This window comes from Cryptomeria japonica, chromosome 8, assembly GCF_030272615.1.
Source record: "Cryptomeria japonica chromosome 8, Sugi_1.0, whole genome shotgun sequence".
Classification (NCBI taxonomy): Eukaryota; Viridiplantae; Streptophyta; class Pinopsida; order Cupressales; family Cupressaceae; genus Cryptomeria; species Cryptomeria japonica.
The window spans coordinates 10851948-10875240 of NC_081412.1; the positions used below are offsets into that span (position 1 = coordinate 10851948).

The 23293-nt window shown below is 34.3% G+C and overlaps 1 protein-coding gene across 1 annotated transcript; it reads left to right on the forward strand.

Annotated features, from left to right (window-relative positions):
* Positions 1 to 1357: 1357 nt before the first annotated feature.
* LOC131048791 (thaumatin-like protein 1) lies at positions 1358 to 5778 on the forward strand. The gene is made up of 3 exons (XM_057982859.2): positions 1358 to 2061; positions 4339 to 5038; positions 5176 to 5778. The coding sequence occupies exons 1-3, from the start codon at positions 2010 to 2012 to the stop codon at positions 5375 to 5377; spliced, it is 954 nt and encodes a 317-aa protein (XP_057838842.2). The 5' UTR covers positions 1358 to 2009; the 3' UTR covers positions 5378 to 5778.
* Positions 5779 to 23293: the final 17515 nt, after the last annotated feature.

Below are 23293 nucleotides of genomic sequence, written 5' to 3' on the forward strand. Positions count from 1 at the left end.
ATAAATTTAATTTTACACATACAATTACATCAACAATTTCTAAAGTAAATAGACAAATAAATAATTTTCATCCACTTATGGAGAAAAAATATCTCAAATTAAATGCTAGATTGGCATATGTTTAAACAAAACTAAAGTGAATGTTAAAAAGAAAGGAAATAAAAAGTATACATGTCTCTCTTCTACAACTTTATATACATATTGTACAAAAATTATCTATAAAAATCACTTTTATACTTTATAATTAATAAACTCTTAATATTAAAAAGGAAAGTGCATAACACTGCAAAAAAGTATTCATAAAAATCTCTTAAAAGTGTTGATAAACTCTTAATAAATAAAAAGAAAGTGCATAAGACTACAAAAAATATATTTGAAAATCTCTTAAATATGTTGGTACACTTTACTCTTAAAAATACACGAAACTTAATAAACTCTTAAAATAATTATTAAAAGATAAAATTTCACTAAAAATTATTACAAACAAATTAAATAACTATTTTTAATATACAATTATATTTTAATTATAGTGGGTAAACTAATCAAACATAAATGACATCTTTAGAAATTGAGTAAATCTTCTCCCTCCAAAAATAAAAAACTTACATAATTAAATCTTGTGCCTTTGTAGTGTAATATTGATGGTCAAGTTCAATTGTACTCTATTTTCTTCTTATTTTTGGCAATCTATTTGCTACTCTTTCTATGTATTTGTATTACTTTGTTTCAATAAAAAAAATATATATATCATTACAATTGGTTAAAATTAAAGGCATGAATCTTCAAAACTATTCTTGAAGGACCTTGTTGGGTGCCGAAGCTATTCTGGGTCTAAAACAGATCTTTCATACAATGTGATAGCGACATGTTAGTCAATCACAGCCGTTTATTGCAAAATCGACGGTGTAAAACGCGCGACTCAATTCATACTGACATTTTGGAGCCAGAATAGATGCGTCCCTTGTTGGGCTGGTGCACTTGTGGACTTCGTGTCCCGGACTTTACGTCCTTGTTGAGCTGGTGCACTTATAAACTTTGTGTCCCTGTCCTTGCTGAACTGCCCTGCTCGCAGATCTAGATTTTAAAAAAATGAAAAAAATTATTATAAAATTTATATTTTATGTGAATGTTGTGTAGGAGCAAGTTGTTATACCTATTTGAGATAAGATGCTATGTTATATCAGATCAGATCATCAAAGAGACTGGTCATTTAATGAGGTGCATTCAAAATCTCTTGGAAGAGAAAAATAGGATTTTAACTTTAATCAATGCAAAAGTACAAAAAAAATTTTAAATGGAAAGGTTATAAACCATCACACTGTCTCATGCATATCACCTCTATAAATAAGTAACGCATATTCTATATCTTCATTACCTCTTTCATTCTTGGATACCAAGCTTGAAAGTCACTTATCCTCAAATCTCCCTGCTCGAAAGAAAAAACAGGATTTTGTTTTGTCTGTTTGGTTTTCATTTTTCAAGTTTCAGATAGAACAGAGCATTTCTGTGGCATTGCTTCCAAGATACTGTTAAGCATTTATTATTGCGTGAGGAGAAAGAGTTTTTTAGGGTAGGCTTTTATTGGGTAGGTGATTAATTTAAATGGTTTATCAAGATGCTCTGTTGGACTCTGAAGCTCAGAATTGTGGGCCCTTTTTTGTTCTATATTTGGCTCTATAATAGGTAGCAGATTTGGAGAACTCACAAGCAAAAATCTTTAAAATCTGAAATTCTTTTTTCATGTGACTCACTGCAACGGCTGATGTATTAAAATCATCATTTTTCAGTATTTTCTGTAACCTGTCAGAGATTTTTTTAATTTTCTTTGTGCTCCTGTATAACACTGCTCTACAACAGTGTACTGAAAAAACTAAAGAGAACTTTGGTGGAGACGTTTTACTGGGCCTCTGGTGGGTATACCAACCGGTCAGCAGTAGCAGAGATTGTGGAGGTTACATAGACATCTGATATTCAGGGCCCGAGGAGAACTTACAGAGATCTTTGCAGCTATGAAAATCATTAAGAAGCTTATCCTGATTGTGCTTTTAGCTGTGGTAAAGGGTAAGCATTGCATTGTAAAACAGAGTGTTTGTTTTTCTCTTTCTGTTGTTGTTCTGAGAGTAGCTGGTTTATCAAGCTTTATATTGAAATGAATACTCCACAGAAACATTAATATTATGCATGTACAAGCCTACTTGTTTGAATGAACGCTCCATTTTTATGGAAGGCCACTTTATATTGAAATGAGTACTCCACAGAAACATTAATATTATGCATGTAGAGTAGAAGCCTAATTGTTTGAATGAACGCTCCATTTTTATGGAAGGCCACAGGATTTATTAAGGTTTTTAACCTATCTGTGATGTCATGTCATACATGTAGTGCTTATGATAACACCTTGTTTCCAAGGAAGTTTCCTGAACTTTGTGGTCATCTAAGTATTTAATCAGTTCAACAATAGAATACCCTGTTTCCAAGTACTTTGGTCATCTAAGTATTTTATCAGTTCAACATCATTAGATCCTATTTGGAGGGATTAGTCAAATAAATATCTGCATAGCGTAGATTTGTCATTATGGAGATTTCATTGTGTACAACCAAGATGACATTCACATGGCCTAAGCAAATTACTTCCAGAGCTCATGGTGTGGAGTGCAGATAGTTCCTCCTTCAAGCCAAACTTGCTAGACCTGAAAACTCTGAAGTGCTGCCAAGTTTCTCTGACATTGAGATGTTTTGTCTCTTCAGAAGGTTGGGAGCATGCGTGGAATCTCTTATTCTTTTGAGTTTTTCCACACATTAGAAGGCTGGTCATGTTAAGTAAAAGAGGCTTTACATAATGTCATCCATCCTGTATGCCATTCCAATCTACCATAGCATCGTCTTAGCTGTGGGGACATGTATCTTGTATACAGAGCCTTTCTAGAGGTCATCTGTTCTGATGCCAGTTCAGTTTACCATATAGCTTCAATGTTCACGAGGGCGGGATACAAATCCCATGCACCATAGCTTATCCTTACAGAAGAAACTTGTGTTCTATCATCTTTTAGGGATCATTCATTTCCATTAGTCCTAGTAGAGAACTCAAACCTTTCTCTGGGACATCACCTATCCTAATGGTAATATTAGCAAGCCAAGATTTTGGCAGTGTTATCCCCATCATTTCAAGCTTATGTTTAGTTATGTAGAGTTCTCCATAGGTAATCCAAACTGCAGAGTTTCCATTGCATTTGCAAAACCTATTGATACAAATCTCATGCACCATAGCTTATGCTCACAAAAAAACTTAAGTATTCTATCTTTTGAGAATCATCCATTCCTATAGTGTTAAGGGCCATGGTGTCTTCAATTGAACCTTCCTCTGGCAGATCACCTATACTAATTGTAATATTAGTAGCCAAATATTTTGGCAATATTATCCTAATCATATCAAGCTTATGTTTAGTTGTGTAGAGTTCTCCATAGGCAATCAAAACTGCAGAGTTTCCATTCCATTTGCAAAACCCATTAACAAGTTTCAATGGAACTTTAGCATATATTATACTCAAGACATCTCTCCAAGAAGCCCTGATCTACATCGTTTATCTTACCATGACAAATGCCAATGGGCTAATCAGAGCTTTTTGAATTCTTCCAATTAGGCAAATTTTCTGGATGCTTTATTCTCTACTACTTTAGGAATCATGAGAACCCCAACTCCTAATTATTGTACTTCAAAGTTGTACATTTGGACCCTTCTGTTTTATGTTCTTTTTCGTCCCATTAGCATTTCTACTGTAGGGACAGGGCATACAACCCGTTACACCCCATGAGCTATTTTGAGTTCCATTTCCATTTTGCCCGTTTTAACTCTAGCTAAACACCAGAATACCCTAAAGAGGCCCAGATAACTGCTCAACAGGACTCTGTGCATGGAATCCAAACTCTAATGGAATAAATCTTACGCCTTCCAGTACCCATTCCGCCCCATGGGCTATTTTGAACCCCATTTTCATTTTGCCCGATTCAACTCTTGCTAAACACCAGAATCCGCTAAAGTGGCACAGATGACTGCTCAACGGGACTCTCTGCATGAAATCCAAGCCCTAACAGAATAAATCTACACCTTCCAGTACCTGGTTATTTGAGCCCCTTTAGCAATCTATTTCATTTTGGAGGAGCATGAAGTTTGATTAAAATCCCTTTCATTTTGGAGGAGCATTAAGTTTGATTAAAATCCCTTTCATTTTGGAGGAGCATTATAAGTTTTTAAAATCCCTTTCATTGATTACTTGAAATTATTAACAAATGAAATGAAAAAATATCTCACATTTTGATCCCTCTGATCTGTTCCTGCAGAAACATGGGCGGCCTCATTTACGGTCCTGAACAACTGTGGATACACCGTCTGGCCAGGCTTCCTCTCAAACGCAGGCATAACGCCATTAACCACCACGGGCTTTGAGCTGCAACCGGGAACAACCCGTGTGGTTTCAACCCCCGCCCGGTGGTCCGGTCGCATGTGGGGCAGAACGGGCTGCAACTTCGGCGCCGACGGAAAGGGCAATTGCACCACCGGAGATTGCGGCGGGCAGCTGCAATGCAACGGGGCAGGCGCAATTCCACCCGCATCACTCGCAGAGTTCTCTCTCGATCCAGCTGGCCTCGATTTCTACGACGTCAGCTTAGTCGACGGCTACAATCTCCCCATGCTAGTCGTGGCCACCGGTGGCACCGGTGCCTGCTTAGCCACGGGCTGCATAGTAGACATTAATCTGAACTGCCCGAAGGAGCTTCAGCTAGATGACGGCGGACTTACTAACGGCGGCGGTAACGTTTTGGCATGCAAGAGTGCATGCGAGGTGTTCGGCAGCCCGCAGTATTGTTGCAGTGGGGCCTACGCAAACCCTAACACGTGTAAGCCGTCAACTTACTCGCAGCTTTTCAAGTCCGCGTGTCCACGTGCTTACAGTTACGCTTTCGATGACAAGACCAGCACGTTTACCTGCGCTGGCGCCGACTACGCCGTCACGTTCTGTCCCACCGTCGCTATGGCCAGGTCAGCATTTTGCTTTTTTTCGACCTTTTCTTTTTCACGCACCTAACTGAAAAACACAATCTGACGTGGCATGTACTATTCTTTATCACTCACCTAACTGAAAATACAATCTGACGTGGCATGTTGAATTCGTGCAGTCAAAAGAGCTCCAACAGTACGCCCGTGGCCACCAGCCCGACGGTGCCCGTCGGCGCAAGTAATGTTGAGGGCGACTCAAACACAATTTTCGGCGCTAGTGAAGCAACTTCGGCGGCTTCATCTTCGGTGCACACGTGGACCGCCTTTCTTATTTGTTGCGCCTCTTTATTAACTTCCATTCTGCTGACTCAGCGTGTCTGAAAGTTTTGCATCTCGGTGGGACCCACTGCTACCCGCTGCTTTAGTCCACGCAGACTTCGATCAGAAGCATTGATGACGATCTGTAATCTGAAAGTTGGTGGAATGAGGTGGCATTGTGGGGCGGAGGTGGCCCGTCCACGTCAGGATTTGACCGGGCGGGCGTGCGTGCGATTGGTCTCCGTCGTGTAGTAGGCCCCACATTCTTTAGTTTCATTCGATGAGGGAACGGAACTATGAATGAATTAATTGAAGAACTATAATGAAATATGTATTATCCAGTATAGAATATTTATTGATATTGACTGGCAGGTGGAGTTTTGTAATGAATGGCCGGCCATTCTATATATTGTATTTAAGCTCAATACCTACGTAATTGATAAGCTTTTGTTTTTATGATTGAATTTATGTGTTGACGTTATTCTTTTGACTTGCGAGACGTTGTGCCTTTCCGTCTTTTATAGATAATCCCATATTCGAAAGCTACGCTAAACGATTGGTCTCTCTATCGATCCCCATCGCTCCCTAATCTTTTTAACGATTGCAACAGAATATATATATATGTTTTATTGAGTTACACGAAACGATCACCTTAATAACGTTAAAAATGCTCGTAAAAAATAAATATTAAATAAAGAACCACATGATTTAACGTTAAATTAGATTTATTGGAATTTAAATAAATTAAATATGTTGTGTAGGTGGCAATCGATTTGTTAGGTGTTCAAATAGGGCCTTGATTTGGATCTATAAGTTTTTGGCTTATATCTTCAACTCTTGCGTATGAAATTGATCTACCATATATATGGTCTTACATAAGTGTGTTTGTTGATAGATAATTTTATTGTGCAGAATTGAAGGTTTTAGGCTTGTTATAAGCTTTGTCGAATTTGTGTATGAAGTGGAGTGGTGACATATAGACATCATATGATAGACAAATTTACTTTTTTCTAATCAAAGCTTTTTAAATAGGGATCATTTTAATGATAACCTATAATGATAAGAATTACAATCATAATTTATGTAGTATGACTTCAATGACGATGTGTAAACAAGTGTTGTAGAGTTAATATTCGACTTATGTGATTTCATATATATTCTTATTATGACACGATTTAAAAAAAAATGTCTTTAAATATAACATAACACAGATTTATTTAGAGTGATTCATTATAAATCACTGAGAATGATTTGAAATGTCGAATAAAAATTCACACAATTTTATCTAGAAGGTTATATCTACAATTTGAACTTTATAATTGAAAATCTCAAAGTTTAGATCCTTGCAATGGTCAATTTTGCACTCGTGTATTTGATCCAAGGTGGACAATGAAATATCTAGGAGATATGAGCAATGATAGGAGCAATTAGGGTTAATTGTCATGAGTTAATTTTCTTGTAAGAATGTTTCACTTGTGGTGGACAATGAAATATCTAGGAGATATGAGCAATGATAGGAGCAATTAGGGTTAATTGTCATGAGTTAATTTCTTGTAAGAATGTTTCACTTGTGGACTTGCTATTTATAGTACCCCACTATAGACTATTTAAAAAATTATTATTTTTAAGCTTGTAATGATTTTGTTTTAAGAATGGACAAGTCTAGTTTAATATTGTAGTACAATTTTTGGTTATATTCAACATTTATTGTGAATAAATATTGTACACTTAATTTGCTTTTGAGAGTTAGATGACATATTTGACATTTTTATTATTATTTTATGCTATGTAATATTGGATACATATGTATCATGTGGACTAGTGTGTTTTGTGATAGTGTAAGATTTTATCATTGGTGAGAGTATCATGGGGGAGGACATTATCTCACTAATGAAGTGATAATGAGAGAAATGGATAACTACTACTTGCACCTTTACAAGATGCAAGGGGTATGTCGACAGGGATTTAGAGAATATTTTGAAACTTGATCAAATAATGAGATAAAGAGTGTAACTTGACATGCCAACGATCAAGGTGACATGTATAACTTTGTGGCGTATTTTTTTGAGCTACTTAGAAGGAAAAAGGATTTGATTGTTTCCAATTCAATTGATTATACAGGCAAATTCTAATGTCTTTAGGGAGGATTGAGCAACAAAAAATTGGAGTGAGATGGAGGAAGTGCAAAGAATAGTGAAGAATGTTTGAATATCAAACTTTTACATTCTAATGTATGCCAATTCCAAGTTAATTCAATTAAATTTAGCACTCCTAAAAGCAATAAATAAAATTGATAATGTAGGCATCTAAAGATGGTTAATGCTTGCAATGTTGTACTTTAACATGTCCACGTGACCTTATTTCAGGGTTTTTGCATCTTATTAACACTTCTACTATGTCACACACTTGATTTTTATCATTTGTCGACATCTTGTCATTCTTCTGCATTTCTTCCCTCTTCGATTGCATTTCCTGCAATTTTCAATTAGGTCTTGTCGACATCATTTGCGATTTGCAAGTTTTGGTCCTTATCAATCTTTATCGTATCAATTGGACATTGTCAACCCTTCGCCACGTCGAATTAAGGTTTTTGTCCTCAATCTTTATTATTGTCAATCATTTTATCATGTTGATTAGACATCGTCAACCCTTCTTGATGTCAAATTAAGGTTTTGTCCTTGATCTTTGTCATCTTCAACCTACTATCAGTCATTTTGGATCATTTTGCATCCTTGTCAATCATCAATTTGTCAATTCCTTATCAATTTGTGACCAATTTGTCATTGGTCTTTTGTCATTTGACCTTTATCAAGTCGACTATTTTATTAATCTTTGATCAATTTGTCATCGATCTCAATCAATCATCATTTCTCATTAATTTGGACCGATTAGTCATTGGTCCTCATCAATTGGCACCTATACAATTTTATCCTTGGTCAATTATTGATCAATTTGTCATTGATCCTTGTCAACCAATTTCGACACTTTATCTATTATCAGTTCTCATCATTTAACCATGATCGAATCGACCTTATATTAATTGCATCAATCATTCCAATCATGTCATGACCTAATCAACATCCTTTCATCTCTAATTTTTCCTAGGGTTTTATGATTTATTCATCTAATCCTATTCATCATTTCCCTTTTAGAAACTAAATAAATTTATTTATTTAATCCAAAGTCTCCTCTTGTCACAATTAAATATTCATTTAATTGGCTAATTATTGCCCCCTTTGTGAATTAATTAGTGAATGACATTTATTAATTAATCTCACCTTTTTTCCTAATTTCCTAATTTCTGTCAAAATCATATTGCTTTCTTGCTTATTGCACACATAAGTGAGATCCACAAGACAAGCTATTTGGAGGAGAAAGAAGGACAATGGAGGTCAATTGAAGGAGACATTGGTGATGGTTTTCATTTCTTTTGAATGTCTTGTTTTCAATTCTTCTATTGATTGTGATAGGAGTTACTTTCATAGCATTTTGTTTTGTGGGTGGCTAATTGTTTGTGCTTTGAATCTTATACTCATTTTCCTACATCATAGATAAAGAAAAGAAATAGTCTTCTACTACTTGCTCTTACATTCTATATACATAGTGTATTGATATTTTGCTTTGTTCTTTTCTACATATTTATTGAGATCATATAGTATGACATTGATCATGATTTAATTAATACTATTTTTTTTAAATTCATGCTACAAGAATGCTTGCAATCGATTAAAAAAAATTCATGATGGTGATTTTTTTTATTGCTTAGTAATTATTGCCAGTTGAATGAAATTTAAATATGGTCTTTTGTTGATAGGTATTTGTGAGTTTTTTGATTGAGATTAGTTCTATTTGAAATATTTTCTTCAAAATTTTCTACTCTATTCTTGTTCAAATTTTTGCAAACATCTTTTTTATCCATTTCCTTAAGATATTTCTTTAGAAAACAATTGTCAACTAATAAGTTAGTAAGGCTTGATTATGTCACAAGTAAGTTTGTTTATCTTAGAAACCAAACACCAAACTTGTATGTTATTGTCAATTAAGCATAAGAAAAAGTTGCAATAGTTAGAGCAATAAAATAACATGCAACTCACTATGATAACTAGTGGAGGTGTAGCTTGAAACTTTAAATTCTCTAAACAAAATAAAAAGAAGCATGGTAAGGACATAGAGGCACATATACTTAGTTTTAACACTTTCTTGGTAACTTGGGTTATATATTATTTAGTCACAGTAGGCCATAATACATCACAATATTTTCCAATCTAATGCATCACTTTAAGACTATACAATGGCAAGATAAGTATGCATGCGCAATAAAAGCCACCTATACATTATTAAATTCATAAATTTTTCTTAGCAAGCATCCATGTACTTATGCTAACCAAAGTTTTTAGGGAAATTAGTTACAATAATTATGTATAAAAAAAACCTAAATAAAGTTTTGCAATAAAGCATAATAAAGAAAGGATCCAAGCACTAAAAAGATCTAAAAATTGTGCGAGTAGTAAATCAGATCTAACAATCCTAACAAAAAAAAAAGAATAAATCCTAAGGTTTAAACCCTAGGTCCCCAAGAAATTTCAAGTTCACCAAAATGCAAAGGAATACAAGCACCTATTACATATATATTCTAGTTAGATTAATTAAATAATAATAGATACATTACCCTAAGCTTTAGTGTTGAGATTGAAATAATGAATATATATTAAAATTATAGAATTAAATAAAATTAAATGTATCAGTTAGTTGGATTTTAGATGGAGTAATGTATTGTTGAAAATGTTAAGAATCGACACATGAATGTATTAAAAAATAGGTCTTTATCTAGACAAGCACTTTTTTGTCAATATATCAATTATACTTTGCTCTTGTTGAAGTTTGTATTTATAAAATTGATTAAGATTAGTGACATTGAACCTGAACCCATGAAAGCGAATTGGTGACCATAGTATATGCACCTCAACTCAATGTAATTGTGTCTAAATGTAGTAGAGTTTAGAGCCATTGTTTGAGAGCTTGCTAGGTAAAATATTATTCACCTTTGACAAAGACTCTAAGTAGACCAATTAATGATAATGGATCAAGATTTAAGATAACATACAAGCATACATTGTGTTAGAAAAAATCAACCAAGTTGATCAAACCATTTCATACATAACCCCATGAGAAAAGCACACATGAAAGCTTACAAAATAGCCATATGTAAAGATCAAATACATGCCACAAGATAACACACGATATACTATAGGAAAAACATAAAGAGAGGAAAACCAAGCCTCCAAAAGCATCAATACTTAATGTATTGTTCAACAATTAAAATATTACAATATCTTACAGATCCTCCATGAATACTTCTGAATCATTAAACTCCTCTGATGCATCCTCCACAAATCCAAGCATGTATCCACACATCCCATGCTTCATTTATGCACTCTTCAGAATAGAGCTCAATAAAATGAAATCCAAGCCAAAACCACTAATAGCCAATCTCAACTAATAAGCGTGCCTAACTTTTATAGAATCAAGATCACACAGATACAACCAAGTAGTAAGGTAAAACCATGTTCCTAAAAAGAACGAGTTCATAGAACCATTGAACCCACATTTACTTTTCAGTACTAATTTTCCCAAAAATCAAATGTCTTTACACATGCAACTCCCATAATATTAGAACCCAATTTTACATACAACTTTATAAGTGGACAAACTAATTCATTAAGGATAGTGCAATTTACTAGTACTTAATTTGTTTGAATCTTATTGTAGGATTTTTAGCATGGACAACAATGAGGGTAGGGGGGCTTGTGGGCTACCCTGGTCATGGTTGTTGTTTCTAAAGAAAATATTGATTCTCTTTTTTCTAATAAGGCTAATTTTGGCATTGTTCTCAAGGTCCTAAAGTTGGTTGTCCCTATTCAACAAATTGGTGATAATGGGGTGGGTCCTTCCTCTTGAGTTGGAAATGTTATAAGATCTTGGTCTTTTAAGGTTGAAGGAAGTATTGTTCCTATGGTGCTTCACATTAAGGAAGGTATTCCTAATAGTTTGCTTGATACATTGATGGATGAAGCAATTTCTCTAATGGATAATACACTAGTGGATAATTTCTTTTCCTTTAGACCAACATTGATCTTGTACAAAAATGGGTTGTAGGGATGTGAAAGCTGAAGGGTAATGTTTATATAAGTGCCATGGTGGATGGTCTTTTCTTGTTTCCTTTTTCTAATAAAGAGGATCTTATTAAGGTGTTAATAAAGGAAACCTGTATTTTCTATAATGGGCATATAAATAATCTTTCCCTTTGTAAGTGGAAAATGGGCTTTGATCCTTCTATTAATCATTATGTGGTTGCCCCTAGTTGGGTTTACCTACCACATATGCCTTTAGAATTTTGGAGCCTTCAGATTCTTTAGAGCATTGCAAACTCCTTTGGGCAAATTTAATCTATTGATAAAGCAATCTTGCAAAGATCTACGCTAATGTTTGGTAGATTTTGAGTAAATATTGAAATGCATAAATTTCTACAAACACAAATAACCCTTAGCTCAAAGTTTGGTAAGTGAGTTCAATTGATCATCTATGAAAATGTATATCTCTTCCATCAAAACTATAAAAAATATAATCATTTAATGGATAAATTCCATAAGCCTTCCTCTAGAAAGAAAGAGGTAAAAAACAAAGAAGTTGTAACAAAAGTGTCTCCTTCAAAGGCTTTAATGAGGAAAGAAGATAATTAATTTTTTTTATTATAATTTTGAAGTTTTGGATAAGGTCCAAAAGGTGGATGGCATTCTTGAATTGATTGTGTCCTCTTCCTCAAATAATATTCTTAATAAAAATGTGTTTCCTTTTGTTGAAAGGAGTGTGAACAATATAAAGATAGTGAAGAATGTTAGGAAAGTGGTGTCTCAACCTTGAAATAATAAGAGGTTACTAATGATAAATGGTCGTGGGGGGTATTTTCCTTGCAGGGTCCAAGGGTCATGTCTCTCGGCGGATGTTCAGGGGTAGTGCCCCCAAAAGACATTTTATGTATAATTTATCATTTTAAATTTTAACTATTTATTAGTAGGCCACTGATATAATGGTGAATATTTTGTGTGCTTTGTTTTCCCTAGAAGACAACCCTATTTTATGAGGGAATTGCATTACAATTGTGTTTTGTGATGTGTTTTGAGAGTTTAATAGTTGTTAAGTCACCTCCAGATCTTCATTGGTGATACTCCTATGAGAAGATTTCTCTACAAGTATATTATAATATGTTGTTGATTTTTTAATAATATATTGGGCATCTTTTGGAGTGTGGGTTTTTTCTCCTGAAATGTTTTTTCCCACGTAAATCATTGTGTTGCCGTATGCATGCTATTTAAGTTTATTTATGTTACATTTTATGTAATTGTTATAAAGATCTTTATTTTTTTTGCATTACCCTCCTTTCAAAGAGCAGTGCAAAGAAGACCATTAGGAGAGTCAAATATAGTAAAAATATGACCTTGAGCAACATAGTTATTTCCATTGCTATTCCTCATGGGGAATATTTTAAATGAAACAAGGTGAGTTGGTTGAGGATTTTAAGACTATGCATGTTAAATTTTATTAAGTTAGCATTGAAGGTTCACCAAAGGACATCATTGGAATAAAAAAGGTCTACATTCCTAATTATCAAATGGGACATGAGGATATTCTACCCTTGTTGGGTTTGGAGGATAAATAATTGGTGAGGGGCCTTGAGGACTCCTCAATTCTCTTCCACAACTTGTACATGAGTTTTTTTTTTTTTCTATCGAAACATTTAAGAGGACAATATCTATAAGACACAGTCGAATGGTTCCCCATTCATTCTTGTCCAACTTCTTCCAATCTTCATCTAACATTATATATGGTTTTGTTTCTTGTGAAACTAGCCACCATTGATATATCTCTTCTAGGATATCCTCTACCTTCAATTTCCACATTTCATAGCCGATGCCATTAAATTTCTCATTATATTGGCGAGAGGTAGTAGCAATAGTATTAAATCTTTTTTATAAAACTGAAAAAAGATAACAAAACAAAAGCTCCCACTGCATCCCAAAAAATCTTCAACACTTAAAGAGAAAGATGTCCCCCTCTCAATAAAACTATTAGCTCTGATAGCAAATATTGAAAAGAAGGTGCTAAAAATTTACAATATCACCTTATGCAAGTGATTACAAATCTAAAAATAAAATTACCAAATAAAATTTATAAATGTGATTGCACATTTGACACTAATATAAAAATCAAGAAGCCAAATGAGACACCAGATTTACGTGGAGAAACCCTTTTGAAAAAAAATCCACATGAGAAAGAGGGCAAGCATATCATTAATCTTCAACAATGATATTTGTACAATAATACACTTCACTTCACTACTCTAATCAACTTGACAACACTTGGATACTTGCAAATGGATCACACGAAACTATTATACCATAGTTTCAATTTATAGAAACTTGTGGAATAAAAAACCACTGTGGTAACTTGAAACGAGAGGCACAAAACCTAATGCAAAAAAATATGCCTACTTGATAATGAGAAGCTAATAGACATAATAAAATATTAATTTCCTTCACATGACTTCTCACATGTGCACCTAGCCCATAGATAATAAGAAATGCAACTCCTGCTCTTTAACTCCCCATCTTGACGTGAATGATTAACCAAACACCTCCCAAACTTGGGCACCCAAAGCATGAACTTTCATCTTCCAAAAGTGAATGCCTAAGAAGGACGTTTATCTATTATGTTGTGTAAATCCCACTGACACATGTTCACCTTTTTGAAATACAATTACAATTTGTCATAGGAAACAAATATTAAATATCTTTCCTCTGAATGTCCCTTAGAACACTTTCCAAGGAGTGTGGAGACACATGAATGGTATAGGAATGCAAGGTTAATGTCACCTATCCTAACACATCTAAAGGAAAAACACAAATAAATGAATGTCTAGCTGAAGATGTCAATCATTGATCAATCACCTTAAGTGTAGGAGAATGTTGTGCTGAAGCCAAAGGCATATTATTGTATAAAGGACTCTCTAATTAAAATGAGCTCAAAATAAAAGAAAAAAAGCCTAATGATTTTCACAATTACACATATTTAAAACATTGGAGTTTAGAAAATTCAATATTCAAATTGAATATTCAAATTCCATGTGAACTTCAATATTCAAATTCCATGTGAACTTCACTCATAATAATTATTAGTATAAAGGCCTAAAATAATTTTGCTAAGGAATAATACATCTATATATGCAATAATTATCTCATGATTCACATTTTGCATGTGTTATGATTCAACGTACGTAGGGCATTATTCGTCATTCTTTCCCCTTATAGAAAGGGCATTATTGGTCATCATTTCCCCAATATAAGGCATTATTCTCTTCCTCCTTATATGACGGCATTATTCTTGCCCTTTAATAAGGGTCTTTGTTTGACTTTAATCTTAAGTTTTCACAATCATTTTTTAAGCCTTCTAAGGCACCTAAGATTGTCCCTTACGTGTACATAGAAATGCACTCATGAAATCTAGTGTTCCTTAATAACATTGCGTTAACTCTAGAGAAATAAAGTCATATTAAAACCCAAATTAGTCAATGAGTGTCGGAGATAGGTAAATTTTAAAATTGAGAAAACAATATATCCAAATGAAATTGGGGTTTATACAGTTTGGGTTGGTCCAATGGTGGTGAATTTGTGCTCGTGAAAGAGAGGTCATAAGTTCAAATCCCACAGAAGGTAAGGTATGCATGCCTTGTTTATAGCATAGTTAGGTGCCTCCTACAAAGAATATAGGGTAGTCCCATATTGCTATAAGCCATTAGTAAACTCATATACAGATTGCTCGACATCGTGGACTACAATGTTTTTTCTTTCTTTCTTTTTAAGGACTTGGTACATGCAAATGCAATCTATTGACATCTAATCCATCTATTATTTAGGAAAATAATTAAATATACTACAATTTTAAATTATTGCTTCCATATTACATATGCCTATAGATAATGTGTTGGGAGGATAGGCCATATTTTACTGTACTTTCCAATTTAGATTGCATCATTTGGTATCATAATGAGTGTGCTCACTAGTTGTGTTTGGGAAGGCTCTAAATTCTATTTTAGGTATGTCAAAAACTTGTGATTGCAAAAGATATATGTATAAAATCCATTCTAAGTGGTGTGGTCTGAATGTGAATGAAAGAGGGGAAAGTATGAACTTTTTTCTTTTTCACTAATAATTTATTTGTAAATTTAAACTTTTTTCTTTGAGACATATAAAAGCATTTTTGGAAAAAAGAGTGTCTTAAAAAATCTATCTAACAAGTCTTTTTTCTTTGACTCTAACAATTTATTTGTTAATTTAAACTATTTTTTCTTGAGACATATAAAAGAATTCAGATTGGATAAAAGAGCATTTCTTAAAAAATCTTTCTAACAAATATGCATAAATTTGAACTACTTTAACAAAATAAAAAGGATAAAGAATTTAATAATATAATCTTCAAGTTTAACTTATATTTAGAATTTTTTATATCATTGGCCTTAAAATTATTGAGTGAATTCAATTGTTTAATTATTTTAATATCAAGATATTAATGTAAAAAATCTTAAGCCATTTCTTCTTCATTTTAATTATCATATCAATCTTGCAATCCCTTAGGTTCACCCTTATTCATCCTAATTAATATTTCACATTTAGTTAACACTCAAGTCAAATTTCTTATTGAGTATTTTATATCCTTTGTGTACCTCAAGTGAGAGCTCCTTTGAGAGTGATTTATTCTTTGGACATGTATGCAAATCAATGATAGGTTCCTAAATGTTGGAATAATGATAAATTACTATAATCATTATTATATTACAAATTAATCAAGATTAATGCATCATTGCCCCATGTTGTTATGAATAGCCACATTTATACAACACATCCCTTGTATATGAGAATTTTTATATATAAAATATAATAGTATAAAGTATTTTATGTATATGAATGCAGAGATAAGGAGATATAGAGAAGATAAGAATAAGCACACAACACACACACACACACACACACACACACACACACACACACACACACATTTTTGTGTGTGTGTGTGAGCTTGAATTTCATCCTCAGAATGTTACCTGTAATAAGTTAGTTTCACAAAATACAAATGGAAATGTATACAGGAAATCCAAATTCAACCAATGAAACTGCATGAAATACATATTAAAATAAAACATTATTTTACCTTCATGGCTTATGTCTCATTGTGTTCTAACTCCACTATTCCTGGTTGCAGATGGTGTGCTCTTAGACAATGCACTGTTGGCTTCCAAGATGGCATATGAAGAATGGACCGATAACTTGTAGTTAACTGATACTATGATATGCAAATGCTACATGATTATGCTAAGATGATTATGCTAAATGATAATTGCTATTTTCTATTTGCTTCAAAAACTAAAACTCGCGGATGCATATGATTAGCTTGCAAAATGAACTTGCAATCTCTTGAAGTCTAACTCTCTCTCAACTGAAGCTCTTGATTTTATAGACTTTGAGAGGATTAGATGATGTGTCTTAGATCAATGACCATGATCAGAATTGTAGATTTGAATGGCTATGAGCAAAGGTGAAGGTTGAGAGAAAGGGGGAAGGAGAAGACAAGTGTCACTCATCTCACCTTGACTGGGTTGCTGATTGAAGGAATCTAGGAATGGTTGGAGGAAATTTAGGCATGAGAGGACAAGTGGACTCAAGTCCTTCCTAAGATGTAGGGGGGTGTTGGAGAGAATATAGGAAATGGTTATGAAATATGTGTATGTACACAATTTTAATTGAATTTGGAAGTTGGAGATAAATGATGAATTAATATTTAAGAAATATTAATTTCCTTAGCCACATGTTTGATGAGTTGGCAAAGGGAAGATGAAGTGGAGATGGAGGGTGAGTTGGAAAAGGGATTAAATAATTTTGAAAATTATTTAATATTTGAGACTATAGGATAGGAGAATAACTATTAAATATTAGCTATTTAATTGCTTGGAGAAGATAATTAAATATTAGTTATTTAATTAACTGATTAGAAGGATAATTAAATATTAGATATTTAACTAATTGATTAGAGGAATAATTAAATATTAGATATTTAATTAATTAGAAGAATAGGATAGATGAATTAATTAATAAAATATTAATTAAATTAATTAATAGAAAGACATGAAAATGAATTAACTAATTTAATCTTTTCAAATTAACTATTTAATAGAAGAATAATTATTAAACAAATATAAAATATTTATTTAATTGCTCATAGCCAATTTTTATGTGTATACATTTTGCCCATCTTTGAAATGATGCCGAGATAACATTGTTTCAAAGATTAACTCAAGTCTCGATAATGCCTGATAGAGATTGAAAATGCTGATTGTGTGCCCCCTCAGGAGATTGATCGTGAAATTGTCGAAAATTCTGGTTGGAATGATTAATCTCATGATAATTTGATAAAAATTTAGTCAATTAAATTCATTTGTAAAAAATAAATTAAATTGCCCCATTGAAATTAATTACTCTTCAAATAGTAAATATAAAATTAACCAAGGCTAATTTTAATTTCATTGTTATCCTTGTCAGCTCGTGGAGAAAATATTCTTGCTGAGGTGGCGAAATGGTGATTCTCGTGGAGAACCATCATTTTGAGCGTGTTCGGCATTATCAACGACTTGTCGAGTATGGGTATCCGGTATGTATCTTATCTCGAGCCTTGTTTTCAAGTTTGCGTTCAAATTTTCATGTTTTTAGGCATTTTTTTGAATTTTTAAATTTTTTTGAATTTTTTCGACGTTAGGTTAGCACAAATGCAATTTGTTTTAGCGCATATGCAATTAGGTTTAGCGCAAATGCTTAGATTGGTGCATATGCTCTGTATGTTAGTGCTTATGTTCAAGATGTTAGCGCATATGCATAGGGTAGCGCAAATGCGTTGTTTGTTAGCGCATATGCCTAGAAAGGTAGCGCTTTTGCATGGGTTAGCGCTTATGTTTGGTGTTTTAGCGCTTTTGTTAAAAAGGATAGTGCATATGCACTAAGTTAGTGCATTTGCATTTAGATTTAGCGCTTTTGTTGTGGGCGCAAATGCTTAATAGATCAGCGTTTTTGCTTAAATTTGATTTTTTTGATAAGTGCAAAAGCTAAAAATCACTTTGATGATGAAATAGGGACTTGATTGCATGATTGCATGATTTGATAGATTGATTGATAGATGTGATTTGATAGATAGCTCTGATTAGCTTGATCGATAGATAGGTAGATGTGATTAGCTTGATTTGCTCGATAGATTTGATTTGATAGATTTGATTGATGTTGTTGGATAGATTGATTTGATAGCTTAAGTTGCTTCAATTTGATTTGATAGATAGATAGATTTGATGATTTGATAGCTATTGATTTGATTGATAGATTTGATATGATTGATAGATAGATTTGATGATTTGATTGATAGATAGGTAGATTTGATGATTTGATAGCTGATGATTTGATCGATAGATAGGTAGATTTGATGATTTGATCGATAGATAGGTAGATTTGATGATTTGATCGATAGATTTGATCTGATTGATAGATTTGATTTGATTGATAGATAGATTTGATGATTGATTTAGTTTTGATTGATTTCTCTTGATAAGTAGGAGAAACTTGATGTTCTCCAGTGTCGGGAGAAATTACCGACAGTATGACATTTAGTTCCAGAGCTTACTCAGGCTGAGATTAGGCACATAAATGCCTGTGGTTTACGCCATTTGTTATATATGCCTGAGATTACGCATAATAGAGGTTTGTTGACAACATTGGCCGAGAGATGGCACAGTGAGCATAACACTTTCCACCTGCCGACGGGTGAGATTAGTGTGACTCTGGAGGATGTCTACAGGATTCTGCACATCCTAGTGACTGGCGAGCTAGTGCAGTATAATTATCAGGATCGGGTTGGGACAGAGGCGTACAGAGTCATGTTTGCTGATGAGAGCATTGGTAGAGGAGAGATCCGATGGGTTGATATGGTGATGTATTACGAGGCTCTTCCTGTTATTCTTGCTTGTTTGATTGGAGGATTTATATGTCTTGATAGGATATCACGAGGTTTTTCCATTGGATGGGGTGAGATTCTCCCGAGTATGATGCAACATCGTACTCGATATGCTTGGGGTGTTTGCATGCTAGCTCATTTATATCATGATCTTCATCAGGTAGTGTATGATGAGAGTGTGAGTTTATCGACTGGATGCACTTTATTGTAGATCTGGTGCTGGGAGCACATTGCTGTTACTTGGCTTATCCATCACAGAGTTCGTGGAGAGAGGCAGCCATATGTATATTTATATGTAGGTATCCTTACTCAACATAAGCTGGGTAAGATGGAGTATTGGCGTTGGGTGCTTGATTCATTGGACAACATCACTTGGAGACCATATCTTGATTGTGAGCCATGGATGGATGATGCACAAACATTACCATGTATTATGCAAAGTAGATATCTCATTGGTCGGACACCTTTCATTATTGAGCGACAGTTGATTGGTCAGATTTTGAGACAGTTTGGTATCATCCAGCCTATGCCTACTGGTGTGACAATATATGCTCGATGGTAGAGAGATAGACGAGATTGGGGACCTTCATTATCATTTGAGATTGCTCATGCAGAGTTTGTTGCTACTCTGAGAGTGGCTTATGATATGAGATTACACATTATTGATTCATGGGTTACTACAGATTATGCCTAGTATATATTAGCGCATCCATTTCCTCGCATTACTGATCCAACAGATCCTCCTCCCAGCTTAGGAGATGAGGATGATGATTCAGATGATCCAGTTTCTAGGAGACGAAGATGAGAGCTTAGAGCTGCTCATGAGGCCAAGGGAGGTGGAGATGATGGTGGGGATGGAGGTGGTGGTGGTAGGAGACTTGGATGGAGGGGAGGTCAATTGAGAGTCCGTGGAGGACCGTTTGGACCGACTGGTAGGATCAAGAGACCACGTCCTATGGGTGGGAGAGATGTTGGACGGATTGGGAGAGAGCATGGCAGGACTGGTATGAGATCACCGAGAGGGTTACCATTGATAGGAGGCAAGGTGACTGGACTGGATGGGGTTTGCGGGAGAGGCATTGATTTTGGACATATTCAACCAGATCCTCAAGTTATTGCAGTGCATGGTGGAGATAATGAGGATCCTGAGGATCATGTTCCCCTGATTAGATGACGAGTTCAGAGAGTTACTTAGACTGAGATTCCAGTAGTTGGACAGGTTGGTGGTGAGGGGATTGGGGTTCATGTACCACAACAGGATGTACCTGAGAAGGTTGCACCAGTGCATGATATGCCAGATGTGGTTATACCAGAGCATGATGTGCTAGGGCAGGATACTATTGACAGTCTGAGAGCATAGATTGATTAGATTCGAGCACAGGTACAGACTCTTATTACTGAGCGGGATAGAGCTGTTAAGAGACAACAGGATACTCAGGGTCTTCTTGATCATATTCAGTAGGTTGGATCGGGTACTCTCTCGGTGGACACTGTTAGAGCATTATTTCGGGCTAGGAAGGAGACTTCCTACTGGCGACGACGATATGAGGAGGCAGTTGCAGAGAGCCAAAGAGCAGGTAGTTATCATACCATCGTGTTGATGGATACTAGCAGTGGTGGGGTCATGGGACCTCCTCAGAGGAGTGGGGATCATGGGAGATAGGCATTTGGAGGATCTTCTCGCCCACAGCCATGGAGACAAACATAGTCAGGTGGTAGTGGTACAGGACAACCTTGACTTGATTTGCATTGGATGAGGCATTTGTATTGTTTATCTGATATCATTGTATACTTGGACTTTTATTGTTTTATGATGATCTATATGCAGACATGGATTCTATATGATGATGATTTTTATTATGCATGTTACTCTATTTGATGATTTGAATGCTTACATGCTTTGATTATATGGATGCAGTGATTAGAGGGATGATAATATGATCTTTTCTTTTCATTATGATGATGTTTCATATGATGATGCAATGATAAATGCTTTTGTTAAGTTTCAATTTTGATGATCTTGGATGCAAATAAAAATGATTACTGACTTAAATGATATGCAAATGATGCAAATGCAATGATCTATATGGAAATGCAAATGAATAATTGTTTTAATGTTTATAACGATTATGAATTTAAGTGCAAAGATGCAACTACATGATCATTAATGAAATGATGATAAATGATGATACACTACACTTAATTTAATGCAAACTAATGCAATGATAAAATGCAACTAAATGAAATGGATGAGGATTAAAAATGAATGCACCTATAATGGTCAAATGCAAATTGTTTTTGTTTGTCCAAGTATACTCAATCTTTATTTATGACCGTTGATCTGTTAATGAAATGATATGCTTATAATGCAACTTGACAATGAATGCTTATAATGCAGATGAATAATTGGCTAAGCTAAAACCATCTAACTAAAAATTGTACTGCCATTCTTCATATGTTATCTTGTAACAGTGCTTGATTTCATCATTGAGCTTTAAAATGTTGTAAGATAATACAAGCAACTTGACATAATGATTCAAGATGACCTGAGTATTTCTTACATAGATTTTGATATAGCAAGTTAATACAAGCAACTTGATATAATGGATCAAGTTGACCTGAGTATTGCTTGCAGAACAAACAAGGATTATCTCCTTTCATGCATGATTTGGAATGTCCTCCTTGATCTTTTGCCGATCATATCCTGAGACAAGTTCATACCGTATTAAGAGATAAACCACAAACAACAATCAAAGAAAATAATCGTGCCCCATCATAGCTTCTCTAGTCATGGACATCCTTGAGTTGCATAGAGTACATGATTAGCAATAAAAATCAAGATATAAACACTGAATGTTGCATGTCATTCACATGTTCTTATGGTCATTAACTGATATAATCATCTTGATGAATGGTCTTTGATAATCCTTTATAGCTTGCTGGTCGATTCTTCATTTTCTAAGTTTGACGATTCAGTTATTGATGAAATGCCTTAATTTTCATTGCTTTGTTGCTTTTTATCCGTTTCAAAACCCTAGATGTTTTTGGATTTTCTAAGTTTTTCGATTTTTTTTGGATTTTCAAAGATTTGAGAGATCATCTTAGCAAAAGGAATTAGGATTTTTCCCCTAGTGGAAACAAAAATTTATTATGGATGTATGAATTGATCAAGATCCAAACCATGGCGAGATACAAATGCAGATTGATCGATGCTAATAAGATTTAAGATAGTGACTACGACAAGTATGTCAAAGATTGATAACTGTTGGTAAGCTGCATGTTTCTTGCTAAATGGTTCAGAGCAATGGATGCAAAATACAAAATGTGGAATGGATAAGGCAAGATAGATGGCAACGATAGATGCGATAGGATGGAGTGGATAGGTGCGCAAAGTGATCTCATAGATGGAGGAACTCACATTTTAGATAGCATCTGTTTACCAGGTTTTAACCATCTAAATTTATTGTATTTTTTTTATTTTGGATTTTATATGCTTTTTATTGATTTTTTCAGGACTTTATATGCTTTTTATTGATTTTTTCAGGACTTTATATCTCAACCATAGAATTTCTTGAGATGGATAGAATTGATAGGTTCATCAAACCAATCACCTTTAGGGGTAGATAACTTGTATGCTTTTGATCCATATGTTGCTACTATGACAAAAGGTCCTAGCCAATTTGGTTCAAATTTTCCCTTCTTTTCTTGATCCTGCTGGTTTCTTGGATTCTCCCTTAGAACTATATCTCCAATCTGGAAAATACGTGGCTTGAATCTATGGTTATAACTTCTTTCCATTCATTGTTGATATACTTTCAAATGTTATGTTGCATTTTGGTGACGTTCCTGAATCAATTCTAGTTCTTGGAGTCGAGAGAC

Coding starts and splice junctions, on each gene's coding strand:
- LOC131048791 (XM_057982859.2), top strand. CDS start 2,010: ATGAAAATCATTAAGAAGCTTATCCTGATTGTGCTTTTAGCTGTGGTA. Junction 2,062..4,338: donor GCTTTTAGCTGTGGTAAAGG/GTAAGCATTGCA, acceptor CTGTTCCTGCAG/AAACATGGGCGGCCTCATTT. Junction 5,039..5,175: donor CCCACCGTCGCTATGGCCAG/GTCAGCATTTTG, acceptor GAATTCGTGCAG/TCAAAAGAGCTCCAACAGTA.